This window comes from Thamnophis elegans, chromosome 13 (genome assembly GCF_009769535.1).
Source record: "Thamnophis elegans isolate rThaEle1 chromosome 13, rThaEle1.pri, whole genome shotgun sequence".
Taxonomy (NCBI): domain Eukaryota; kingdom Metazoa; phylum Chordata; class Lepidosauria; order Squamata; family Colubridae; genus Thamnophis; species Thamnophis elegans.
In genome coordinates this window covers 3,096,148-3,108,881 of record NC_045553.1, presented here as the reverse complement: position 1 = coordinate 3,108,881, position 12,734 = coordinate 3,096,148, and the positions used below count along the sequence as shown (strand labels likewise).

At 38.6% G+C, this 12,734-nt stretch overlaps 1 protein-coding gene across 1 annotated transcript in view; it reads right to left on the bottom strand.

The window, feature by feature from the left end:
* The window catches only part of MORC2 (MORC family CW-type zinc finger 2), a 42,126-nt gene extending 29,879 nt beyond the window's left edge, over positions 1-12,247 (bottom strand). The window contains exons 1-4 of the mRNA XM_032229141.1: positions 11,762-12,247; positions 4,250-4,303; positions 3,087-3,121; positions 2,683-2,751 (exon numbers count right to left, since the gene is read on the bottom strand). Coding sequence (XP_032085032.1) covers positions 2,683-2,751; positions 3,087-3,121; positions 4,250-4,303; positions 11,762-11,829 — 226 coding nt within the window. The 5' untranslated portion in view covers positions 11,830-12,247. The remainder of the gene's footprint in view (positions 1-2,682; positions 2,752-3,086; positions 3,122-4,249; positions 4,304-11,761) is intronic.
* Between the last annotated feature and the right edge of the window lie 487 nt (positions 12,248-12,734).

Genomic DNA, 12,734 nt, shown 5'->3' with positions numbered 1-12,734 from the left:
GGTCAGAACATCTATGTGTCTATTGAGGGCTGATTTGTCAAGAGTGCCAGCCTTCTAGAAATTCTCCGGTGTTTTTGGATTTGGCCTAGGCTAGGATTGTCACATTTTCCCAATTGAAACTATGGTTATATCTGTTTATATGTTGTGAAATTAAAGGGTCTTCACCACGGCTCCCAATGGGTAGTTGGTGTTCATGGATACATTCTGCCAGCCTTTTGCCTGTTTCTCCTCCATAGTAGTTGTTGCAGCTCTTAGATTTTATGTTGTAGATGGCTCATTTTTTCTTCCGGGGTTGTTGGGTCTTTTGCTTTGCTTAGGATGTTTTGGGGGGGCTTTAATTGGCTTGTGTGCCACGCCGATTCCATGTAGTTGTAGCAGTCTGTTGGGAGTGTCTGAGATATTCTTTATGTATGGCAGTCTAATTATTTATGCTATATTGGGTTGACGACTTTGATAAAGTTGCGTGGATATCCATTTTTTTGTACAGATGCTCCATTTCCTTTTTCCGCTGTTCCGGGTTGCTGCAGTGCTTTTGGGCGCATCTGAATAAAATCCAGCTTCTGTTGTGGAAGGTTGGGTTCTTGCTTTGGTAGCGGAGCACCTGGATAGTATGGCTGGTTTTTCTGTACACTTGCGTTTCTAGTTTGATCCAGATGATCAGATATACAGGAAGGATAGCGAGCTGTTGTTTTCTTATTCATTAGTAAACTGGATTCCCTACAAATGTCATTGATGGTTCTGTGGGTATTCTGTAATTGGTCCTTTTCATTATGGTGAAGATGCCGTATACGTATCTCATCCATATTTTTGGTTTTATTTGCGGAAGTGATATGGCTTATAGATATTGCATGACGACCTCTGTTATAAGTCCTGAAACTGGTGATCCTCTAGGTTTACCTTTAATTGTTTGGTAAAAGTTCATCGTTTGCATCATGGTAAAATGGCAAATTGTTTTCATTTGTCAGAAAATGAACATAGAAATACCATCCTCTGTATCTTATTGTGTGTTTTCTGCCGTCCCTGAAAGAATCTAAGAGTCCAAGATCACGATACACTGTCATTAAAGCGAGATACTTCCTAAAATCATTCACAAAAAGAAACTTAAGCATTTGGAGGGACTTGTCACCAGGGTAAAGGCATCAATGTGATCATAAAAGCTTGCTGCTACATTGAAAGCACTTTTATAAAGCTATTGTTTAAAAATGAGGAATCATAGAATTAGAAAAAAAAATAGGAGGAATTAACTTTGCATCAGAAGTCCACAGAGGAAATTCCAACAGGGCAACAACTGTAATGGTCGAGGAAAAACTGACTTGAAAGGCCTATTCTGCGGTTTTGTTCTACGCAGAAACAGAATTTGTACTCAAGACTGAATGGATATTGCAAATTTACCTCTAGTTCTTCTCTCTCTTTTTCCATTGCAGAACTTTTTAAAAATTACTATCATGTTGCTGTGAAAAAGAAATCCTTATTTTTTTTTAATAAAAAGTTGTCAGTTTTAGTTAAGTTTGTATTTTGATCGATTTGCATAAAATATTATTCCTCCAAAATCAACATTACAGGTAGATAAAACAAACAAGAAAGGAAGCTCAACAGAGGTGGGTTCCTACCAGTTCACACCTATTCGGTAGAACCGGTTCATCAAATCTACCGAACCGGTTAGAAGAGGTTCCACCAGTGGACCCGGAAAGCAGGCCACACCTATAGAAGAGGTTCCAAAAATTTTTGAAACCCACCACTGGTCCTTGGATATGATTATTCTACACTATCATGCTCATATTTATAAAACTCAGTGCCTCTGTGAAAGGTAAGGATGACTACTGCGTTTGTGGTGCAATCAGAACATTGTGTGTGTTGAAGTTGTTTTAATGCAAACCAAATATGCCTTTTAAAAAACAAGTTTACATCATATTCTTATGCATGCCAGTGCTGTGTGTGAGGTAATTTAAGGTGGTTCTGACAAGTGTCGTCGGCATCTTCATATCTGGTCACATGAGCAGCAAGCCACTCCCACAAAGGAGGCCACACCCACAGAATAGGTTCCAACAATTTTTGAAACCCGCCACTGAAGCTCAAATATAAAAAAGCAAATAATACCAAGACAGCTATTCTTTACACTTAAATTTGTACTTTATGATGCTGAATATTTTATAATTTTAAAACTCTATTTGAAAAAGACCCTACAATTTTCCTAAACTGTTAAGTTTAAGAAAAAAAAAACATAATCATCCACTTGGCTGACAGTTTAAGTCACAGCTGTATTTTCTTTAAAAAAAAATTCTAGAATACTCCACTTCAGACTATTTAATAATAAAAATTTCTTATACAAATACACAAATTCATATCAAATTGATTATTACTAATATGACAAGTCAAAAAATATTCAGTTGAAGAAGTGTGATTTGTGAGCAGTTGTACATGATTACCAGATTACAATAACTTACTAAATTACCATACCGTTTTGAAGGTACCGCGCTTGAAATTTCAATTGACTTACCTTTGAAATAGACCTTCAGAGCACACTAATCAACAAATCTTATATATATATTTTTGTCATTCTGCCTTTGCTGACTTCACAAATATTCTAACAAACCTTGGTAAAACATAATGGATAATCCATACTTGATGTACTGTAAGCTGTCAATTTGAAATATTCTTTTTTCTCACTCTCTTTTTACTTACTTTGGTCCATTCCAGCTCCATCATCCAAAAAGCACAGCATGAATCCACCTCGAAGATCTTGACGATTCTCTATGAGAAGAGAAGAGTTTTGAGTGACGAGTCTATAATCCTTCTTTTATATTAGGAATAAAAAAAACACTGCGGTGTTCAAGCTGTTTATCATACATTATGTCATATTTTATTGGTAGAACAGCATCAAGAACTAATGGAATAAATGAGTTAAAATGCTTTAAAGCTTAAGTGAGGGCCTGGGAATGAAATCAGTGACCAGACAAACCACTTAACCCTTTCTTAGTTCTCATTAAATATGTACGTATTCTGTGTGTTCCACCCACTCCAGTTTCCAATCTGCCTTCTATGTTCTATGAATATCTGGCAAGCTATAAGGAAAAAAGTTAACTTACCAGCAAAGATATCTATCCTTGTGGCATTTGCGTCTCTAGAAAACAGCAATAAGGAATTGATTTTAGTTGCAGATCAGCTATCACATCTGATAGAGGTAATGTAAGTTACTTTTATCTGTTCTTCAAGAACTATTGTACCCTGCAAGAAGATACTTTAAAATCGTAGATGAAAATAAGAGCCAAAAAGGGAACACTTTAATGGAGATAGATAGGTTCAAGTTTCATTTTATTTATATGCCGCCCTATTCCCGGCGGGACTCAGGGCGGCGCACAAACCCAAAGGAGGGGAAGGGAAACACAAGAACTACAACAAAAAGTACAGGGAATTTAAAATAACCAACAGCCACACGATTCGAGAGGGGAAGGGAACTCATCGACCCCAGGCCTGCCAACACAGCCAGGTTTTAACGGCTTTTCGGAAGGCCTGGAGAGAGGTGAGGGTCCGAATCTCTGCAGGGAGCTCGTTCCAAAGGGCCAGAGCCGCCACAGAGAAGGCCCTCCCCCGGGTAGTAGCCAGATGACATTGGCTAGTAGACGGAACCCGGAGGAGGCCTAATCTGTGTGATCTAATGGGTCTTTGGGAGGTAATTGGCAGCAGGCGGTCTCTCAAGTACCGCCTAGATAGGCTAGTGATTGAACTGGCGTAAAGCAGCCAAGATGTTAAAAATTATGATCAATACAATTTTAATCACATAGGAGCTGATTCTATTTATCCATTTTGGTGTTCTTTGTAACTGCAATGGAAATAACATTAGCACAATTGATAGAAGGACACAAAATTATAGCATCACATTGGTACACAAGCATTCCAGGAGAGGGTTAAATACTGCTGAACAGTGTTTTGGGTGTTATTTTCCATTTAATAAAGTGATGTAAAATAGCACTGAGCAAAGTTCAATAAAAGCATTATTTAAAATTTCCAGTGTAGGTAGGGTATGTGAAGTTATTTTTTAAAAAAATCTTTACATTCAAATTTCTCTGTAAGTTCAATAAAACAATGAACTGAAAGCAAGTTAAATCCAGTGCAATCTAAACATTTTGTAAGGTAATTTTTTTATTAGTATTATCAAATTTATTTGCTGACCATTTCACCATTCAAGGTGATGGAATAATGCAAGAAAACAAAATTAAAACCTAGGAAGTTATTGTGTTAAGTACATTACCTTGCATTATCTACAAGCTCAGCAAGGGCCCCAAACAAGAATTCATGCGTCGTTCTGCAATACCAAACAGAATCAGTAAAAATCCTTCGAATCCAGGAAGCAGCGTTCAAAACATTATAAACGCTATCCAATTTATAACATATTCTTAAAGCAGCCCAGAAAATTACATAAATCTGTCCCTCAAAAAAGAACACATTTCTACAATTAACTAGGATGGCAGCATATTCCGTGTTTACTCCAAGTAAGACAAGAAACTGGAGGAGTACAATTTCAGCAAAATAAAATAAAAAAATCAACTAAACCTTTTTTTCAATGTTTTTCAAATGTGTAAAACTATTAACAATTCAATTTGAAATCATTCTTGATATATGTAGCATTAAGAAGTTTCTTTTCTGTAAAAGTGGCTTTTTTAATTTTATAATTTGTTTGTAGGAAATTCTGCATCCTTTTGGTGATGCAAATGCTCAGAAATGCATGTTAATAACTACTGCTAATCCAGAAAATTAAAGAAAAAATTTAAATTTGTACTTCGATTCAATGCTAATCCATTAGGTAGAATGCCATTTTACTATTCTTAACCACACTAATACAAAATAATAAACCCTCAAAGTAATAACTATTGTTTTGCAGAACAATGGAAAAGTGGTAATTTTTAAAATCACTTTTTCTACTTCTGAGTTTGTAAAACTTGAATAAGGCAATTTTATCACTGATCTAATCAATATCTAAAATGACACAGGCCTTTTGCCATCTGACACCAACATGGCATTCAGCGGTGATGTGACTATTTGAAAGAATCTCAAATCATATTCCTGTTCACAGTAAAAGCAAATTTCCCTAAAATACAGAGAATAAGGACAAATCTCTCAGAATACTTGGAGGTTATTTAAAAGTACAGTTAAGTGAAATGAAATACTTCATAAGAGATGTACTGTAACCAACTGCAAATCAATGCTAGAATGCTGGTTAATGAGCAAAATCAGAGAAGATACAACGAAGAAGTAAGATAAGGAAACTATTGTTCACTATATTTATTCAGCTAGTTACTGAAGATCTGTTTCTCTAGGATGTTTTAATTTGGATAACTGCAAGTAAGAAGTTGGTTTCCTAGGTGTTTTTTCCTCAAGCTAAGTGTCTTAGCATGTCTTCCCTTTTGAGGAGATAAGGCAGATCAGGCAGATCCAAAAAAAAACAAGCTCAGGCACAGTGTTACACCAGACGAGTAACAGAAATAACAAGAAATTATATTATAAACTTGACTATTAAAGAACAGCAAATCCTAGCGTCCGAACTTAACCATATTAGGATTCTTAAAGACCTTAAGTATGAATGTGCTGGGTTTCTAAGAAAAGCTTACACATTTTTCAAGGACTGGAAAATTAAAACCTCCAATTTCTAGCAAGCGATAAAAGACGGGATGTTTACATTTTTATATCAATTTAATATCCATTTGCTAACACTATATGCCATAGAACTAAGAACAGGAACCAGAGAGGTTTCTGCTAAGGCCAAGTGCTGTCGCGGTAATCTTATTCATTTTGACAGATCACGGAAACAATTTACAGATAGTCCTTGACTGCAATTGGGACCAGAATATCTGTTGCTAAACATCTGTTGCTAAGCTCTATGGTTATTAAAATCAAGTTGCACCTGATTTTCAGCCTTTTTCATTACGAACTTTAAATAAAAATAGCTTCTCCCATTGTTGGAAGCCCCCTGAGGAGGTCGCAATGCGTGGGAAACGTAATCTAATCTTGTGAAAGGCAAGAGGGATTGCATTGCAAATTTTATTCTATTCTCTGACTTAAGCGTCAGCGAAAAATCTTATTTCAGAAAGCCGCACTATTTCCCAATTTCCATTGTGTCTAGATGGACTTGGTCATCTGGATGATCTCCGGCAGGCAGTTTTCTTCAAAGATGCAATATTATTTTTATTTTTGAAAATGCGGTATAAAATAATTTTCGCCAGTTATTACTGAATCTTGTGGAAAACTGTAGAATCTTCAAAAGGACCTACTGGAAATAAGCACGGAGAACTAGGGAACTAGAAGATGGTTCTTCAAATGTTTATCTTCCAAGAAGAGCAAAGCCAACAGAAAGATTCTTAACAGATTCCTCTCTTCATCAATCCACAGGTAAATAGCCACTGAATCTTCAAGGTAGAAGAGGCGAGACACAACCGACAGGAAAGGACAAGCCATGGTGGCACAGTGGTCAGAGTGCAGTGCTGCAGGTTGACTACAATTTGGCAGTTCAAATCTCACCAGGCTCAAGGTTGACTCAGCCAATCTTCCTTCCGAGGTGGGTAAAATAAGGGCCCAAATTGTTGGCGGCAATATGCTGACTCTGCAAACCATTTAGAGAGGGCTGTAAAGCGGCATATAAGTCTAAGGGCTATTGCTATTAGTATAGTACACCAGTTTTTAAATCTGTTGTGAACTTCAATTGTTTAATTTTATTAAAGATCTGTCTTATGTCTCAATATGATTTTCCTCCTAAACATCTATCAGTATTATTCAGTATTCTGAAGTCTCATTGTCATAGATGGATTTTTCTCTCCTTTCCTTATTGCATGTGGACTGGTACTCAAATAACTGATTTTATTATATAGACACATAAACAATCCCAAGCATGTAAAATGCACCCTTGACATGGAGAAAGTTCTGTACAATTCCCAAATTTGATTCTTATCTGAAGATCTATAATCCCAAATTAATGATTTTTTTCTGAAGACTATTTTTAATTCAAATTAAACATTCTATAAACAACCTAAGCATTAACTCACTAAATCAGGGAGACAAAGGATGCTAATAAGCTGCTTCTTATATATCACAAGACATTTGTTCATTTAGTATATAAACATATTATTTATGTCATATTATGTATTTATAATACGGCATTTATATTAAATGACCTGATGGATTACTGTCACTATTAATAATGCTTCCAGGTGAATTCTTGGAGAATCATTAGATCCTCAGCATAATTTATCATTCTGTGTTACTGTAAAAATGGAATTGGAAGTGACAGAGCACAACCATGCATGTTGTCTTTTGAGAAAATTTGGGATTTAAATTACTGTAATATACTGATTATGTACTCTCCGATAACTTTCCCTACTTATTATTTATTTATTATTTATTTATTAATTAGACTTATATACCGCTTCATAGGGCTTTCAGCCCTCCCTAAGCGGTTTACAGATTTTTAGCAAATTGAGTCAGCAAATTGCCCCCACAGTCTGGGTCCTCATTTCACCCACCTCGGAAGGATGGAAGGCTGAGTCAACCTTGAGCCGGTGAGATTTGAACCGCTGAACTGCAGATAACAGTCAGCTGAAGTGGCCTGCAGTACTGCACCCTAACCACTGCGCCACCTCGGCTCTTCAATGCTTTCTCTCCACTTAGGGTTATTCAGACAATCAGAACTATTTATTATTAAATTGTTCATGCTGAATTCAGTCAAATGCTGAAAACATTTAATTACTTTCATTTCAATTACGTTCAATATCATCTACGCAAGTTTGATGGTTCCAAGCAGGAAACAGATCTAGGAAACTACAGACCAATCAGTCTGACATCAATATCTGGGAAGATCCTGGAAAAGATAGCCAGAAAACAGATCTGCGAATACCGAGAATCAGAAGCCAACAAGGGTTTATCAAAAACAGATCATGCCAGACAAATCTTATTGCATTTTTTGACGCGACTAAATCAGTGCACCAGTCAATTGCTGTGGACATATTGGGTTTCCGTGAAGAATTTGGCAAAGTAGATCATAACCTACTTGTTGATAAGCTTAAAAATGTGAGATAGACAGAATTATCACGAGATAGATTTGTAACTGACTGACAAACCGCACTCAACGAGTGATCCTTAATGGTACTATATCCACATGGAGGGAAGCAAGCAGTAGAGTATCTTCAATAACTTCATGATTTAGATGAGGGAATAGAAGGGGAACTCATCAAATCTGAGATGATACTAAGTTGGCTAAGTAAGTAGTAGTTACTAAGTAGTCAATACCCCCGATGACTGACTCAAGATCCAAATGGATCTTGACAGACTTGAACACTGCGCCAACAAAATGAAATTTAATGTAGAGAAAAGTAAGATAGGAAAAATCAAATGTATAAGTTTAGGTGAAATCTGGCTAAAAAGTAGTAAGTGTGAGAGTGATCTTGGAGTCCAAGTGGACAGCCACTTAAATAAGAGCCAGCAGTGAGCCAGCGGGATAGAATTGAGATTGTATGTAGCTTCATAACACCCCAGAAACACATCTGAAATACTGCATCCAGATTTGGCCACATTACAGATGTTGAGACTTTGGAAAGAGCGCAGAGAAGAGTAACTAAGATGATTTAGGGCCTGGAGATTAAAACATATGAAGAATGCAGGAATTGGGTATGGCTAATCTAGAGGAAAGAAGGACAAGGAGTGCATGATAGCAGTGTTCCAATATTTGAGTGGTTGTCACAAAGAATAGGTCAGCCTATTTTCCAAGCACCAGAAGGCAAGACAAGAAACAATGGATGGAAACTAATCAGAGAGAAGCAACTAGAACGAAGGACAGCTTTCTTGACAATGAGATCAATTAGCCAGTGGAACAGCTTGTCTTCAGAAGTTGTTGATGTTTCAACGCTGAAGACTATTAAGAGACTGGACAGCCATTTGTCTGAAATGGTATATGTCTCCTGCTTGAGCAATGGGTTGGACTAAAAAATCTCCAAGGTCTGCATCAATTATTTTCAGCATCACACATTCACTAAATGCCTACACAGCTGATTTGAAAGGAACATTGTTTTACTGAAATCCTGCTTCAGCAGATGACAACAGGAAGCAGTATTGACTATCTCAAAAAAAAAAATAGGCAGAACTGGACCTAGTTAGTACTTGCATGGAACATTACCAGGCTTTAAATTAGATTCAGAAATTTTAAAAATGGTAAATCGCTACCATATTGCCAAGAAAATTATATGGATGAACTGTGTGGCCACCAGGAGTTGAGCTCAGTCTTATCACAAAGTCTACTCCCATTTCCACTTGGTTCAATTTCTCCTGTATTTCCCTAAGTAGCAAAATGTAAGTTATCTTTTGAAAGACCACTGTTTAAAGCAGAGTAATCTTGTTTTAAGTTTAAATAAATGTCTTAAGTCAAACCTTGTGTTTTGTTGCTTTCTACGCTATAGCTATAATCTTCACTTTATTCTCAAAGACAACTGAAACATAGTACAGGTAGTCCTCGACTTATGACCACAATGGAGCCCAAGATATCCATTGCTAAGCAAAATAGGTGAGTTTTGCCCCGTTTTATAATTTTAAACACCACAGTTCTTAAGTGAATCATTGCAGTTGTTAAGTAACATGGTTGCTAAATGAATCTGTCTTCACAATTTTGCTTGTCAGAAAGGTGGAAGAGATGATAGCAATAGCAGTTAAGACTTATATACCGCTTCATAGGGCTTTCAGCCCTCTCTAAGCGGTTTACAGAGTCAGCATATTGCCCCCAACAACAATCCGGGTCCTCATTTTACCCACCTTGGAAGGATGGAAGGCTGAGTCAACCCTGAGCCGGTGAGATTTGAACAGCCGAACTGCAGAACTGCAGTCAGCTGAAGTAGCCTGCAGTGCTGCATTTAACCACTGCGCCACCTTGGCTCAACATGACCATGTTGCCAGGTGGCTGATTTTAATCATGTGACCATGGGGCTGCTGCAATGGTTGTGTGAAAACCAACCCTGTCACTTTTTTCAGAGCCATTGTAACTTTGGCCATTAAATGAATGGTTGTAAGTCGAAGACTAACCCAGTTTTTCCTGCTTCTGAGTATCAACACTTTTAACTTTAGCCTATCAACTGATCAGGAACCATTCTGCAAGACTGATCAATTGTACAATTTCAGCAGATTCTACATTATACCAAAATCATAACATTTCAAACATCCTATAAACTAACGAGGAAACCAGGATCTGATTTTAACATGTCAATTCTGCCGGGATCTCAAGGTATGAATAATTTGCGATATTGTATGAAAATTAAATGAAAAACATACTGCCTCATGTTACTTCATGTTCATATGTGAACATCCCTGCTTAGAAAACAGAGAACAATGCCATGGAATTTTATACATTATCATACCTTCCCAGATTGGAAGTCCCTTTTCTTTTTTAGCCAAAAACAAAAAATTCAGTCCAACTTTCCATTTAGCAGCTTTTGCCATGGAAAGTGACAAATGCATCTATCAAATCAATTTCATTGTATTTAAGTACAATGACAATAAAGATTATACTTAAATATTCCAGTTTCCTGTTATCACAATTTCATCTTCATTAAGTCAAGGATATTCTAGGAATATACCATTGTCATAATTTAGGTCTAATCAAACTAGCTCTTTCACTAATATCACAAACTTCACACTCAGTAATCATCTCTGCATCTTTCCTATTAGGATTCTCTTGTTTGCTTAGTTTTTTTTTTTTTTTTACTGCAAGAGGCATTTCTGCAAATTCAACAAAACTATACCTAAAGAATTCATGCTTCTTTGATACGCAAATCTTATCATACGCATATCATATATGCTGTTCTTTTTAGAACTATTTTGTTATTATTCCATTCAATTCCACCTTCTGTAGTTTCTGTACCGTCAAATTGTGGGACATCTAATGTCACTTATTAAATAAGATGCATTCTTTCTTGACATGTATTCAGAAGTTGGCAAGTGGTTATCTTCTTGTTGATACAAGTAATCTAACTAAAAAGAAGATGTGGATGTTCCGCTGTGAAGTACTGTAGCTTTTTGCAGCGTACTATCATCAAGAACTTGCAGCCATTTATAAATCAAGTCTATCTCAATTGGCAGCAGTTAAGATTTCTCTGCAAGTCGGTCTCTTCACTTTGTTATTTGTGTATTTCTTGTGGATTAAAATCTTCAGTCAGATTCTCTAACTTCATCTTTAGAATAGGATACTGAATTAGTAACCCATTTCTCATTCCAATATAGTGAAAATACTTACCTATACCTACTTCTATTATTTAAAAGTTATGTTTCTTGGTCGATTAGCGATCACAGGCTTTTTTACAAAAATCTTTGCAGAATTCTCTATACGCTTTTCGCCATCAAAACTTCATAGTTATGCAGTATAGCTTATTGGAGTATGTCGTTTTCAGAAATTGCATCAGCCTTGTTCCTCGATTCCATATCTTGCTTCATTATTACCTCTTTTAAAATCCTTTCTCTCCCTCTTCCTTGAGCCAAAAGCATTTTTAAAAGATCCAAAAAACCGATTCTTCGGGATCCAGTGAATCCTTAACTGGAGCAGCATCTTTAGCTAGCAGATTCATGTCAAGAGATTCCAAGTAGCTTTTCATTGGTTTTGATTGCCCACGAGGATTAGCTTCTTCCCAATGGTTTTGGTTTTTTTTGATTAGTACAGTAGTTATTGCCAAGATCCAAGGAAGAAGAAATTTCTTAATGCTACATGGTAACCCACAGCTTTCTTCCCTTCCTTACTCACGAGTTGGTATGCAGATATTCGAACGTGAGCTGGGCGCGCTGCAGGCTGCTGTAGTTGGCGAAGGACATGATGGCAACGGACGCCCCTCCCCCCACCAAGCTCCTCCCCCTGAGGAAAAAGCGGAACGCGTCTGCTTTCCCGCCTCTCCTCCCCTCCTCAGAAGCTACCTCTACCCGTCCCAAGACACGAGCCTTCTAGCCCAGATCAACATCCTTCGCACATCGGTGCTCCCGTCCGTTGATCCCCTCCCCCTCCCCGTCCGTTATCTCCTCAGTTTCAAAGTCAGCGCAGCCCTTCGCCGTCCAATCCGCCGCCCCTCCGCCTCAATTCTTCCACAGCCGTCGGCTCCCCTTCTCTGAGGGAAACGGATACCTTCGGGCCTCTCCCCCACCCCCTCCTCCCCGATCCCTTTTAGGCCGCTGATCCGATCCGGCTTCACAACCGACCCGCTCTTCCTTCCCTCACACAATGCGGCGGGGAGGAAGAGGGGGCGGAGCGACGGTGACAGCGCCCTTCAACGGCGATTGGGGGAGAGCCTGACACGTGGCCAGCACCCGTGGCGCCACGGCCGCGCGAGAAGCGGCCTGAGGGGGGCAGTGACGCCTTTTACCTTCTTCTTCCCCTCCCTCTCCCCCCCCCACTTTTATTTCTGCCTCAGGTGACCGTTGAAAGCGAGCAGGGAGAGGGAGGAGCTGGCGCACGCGCGCGAGGAGTTCGCTGTCAGCGCCTTCCCTCCAGCCTCCCGCCGCCTGCTGAGGTGGGGAGAGTGGCGGTTGAGGCGACAGCTTCTCGCCCCGCGAGGGTTCGAAAGGCGGGCACGCGCGCGCCTCTCCTCACCCCCGACGGGCTAACGGATTTTCTCCTCCTCCTAACTTGCTCCTGCCTGGAGCGCGCGCGCGCGGCTCCTCAGCTCCCGAAGAAGAAGGAGCCATTTTATTTTCCTCAGAAAACGCAGCGTTTCCACACGAAGATG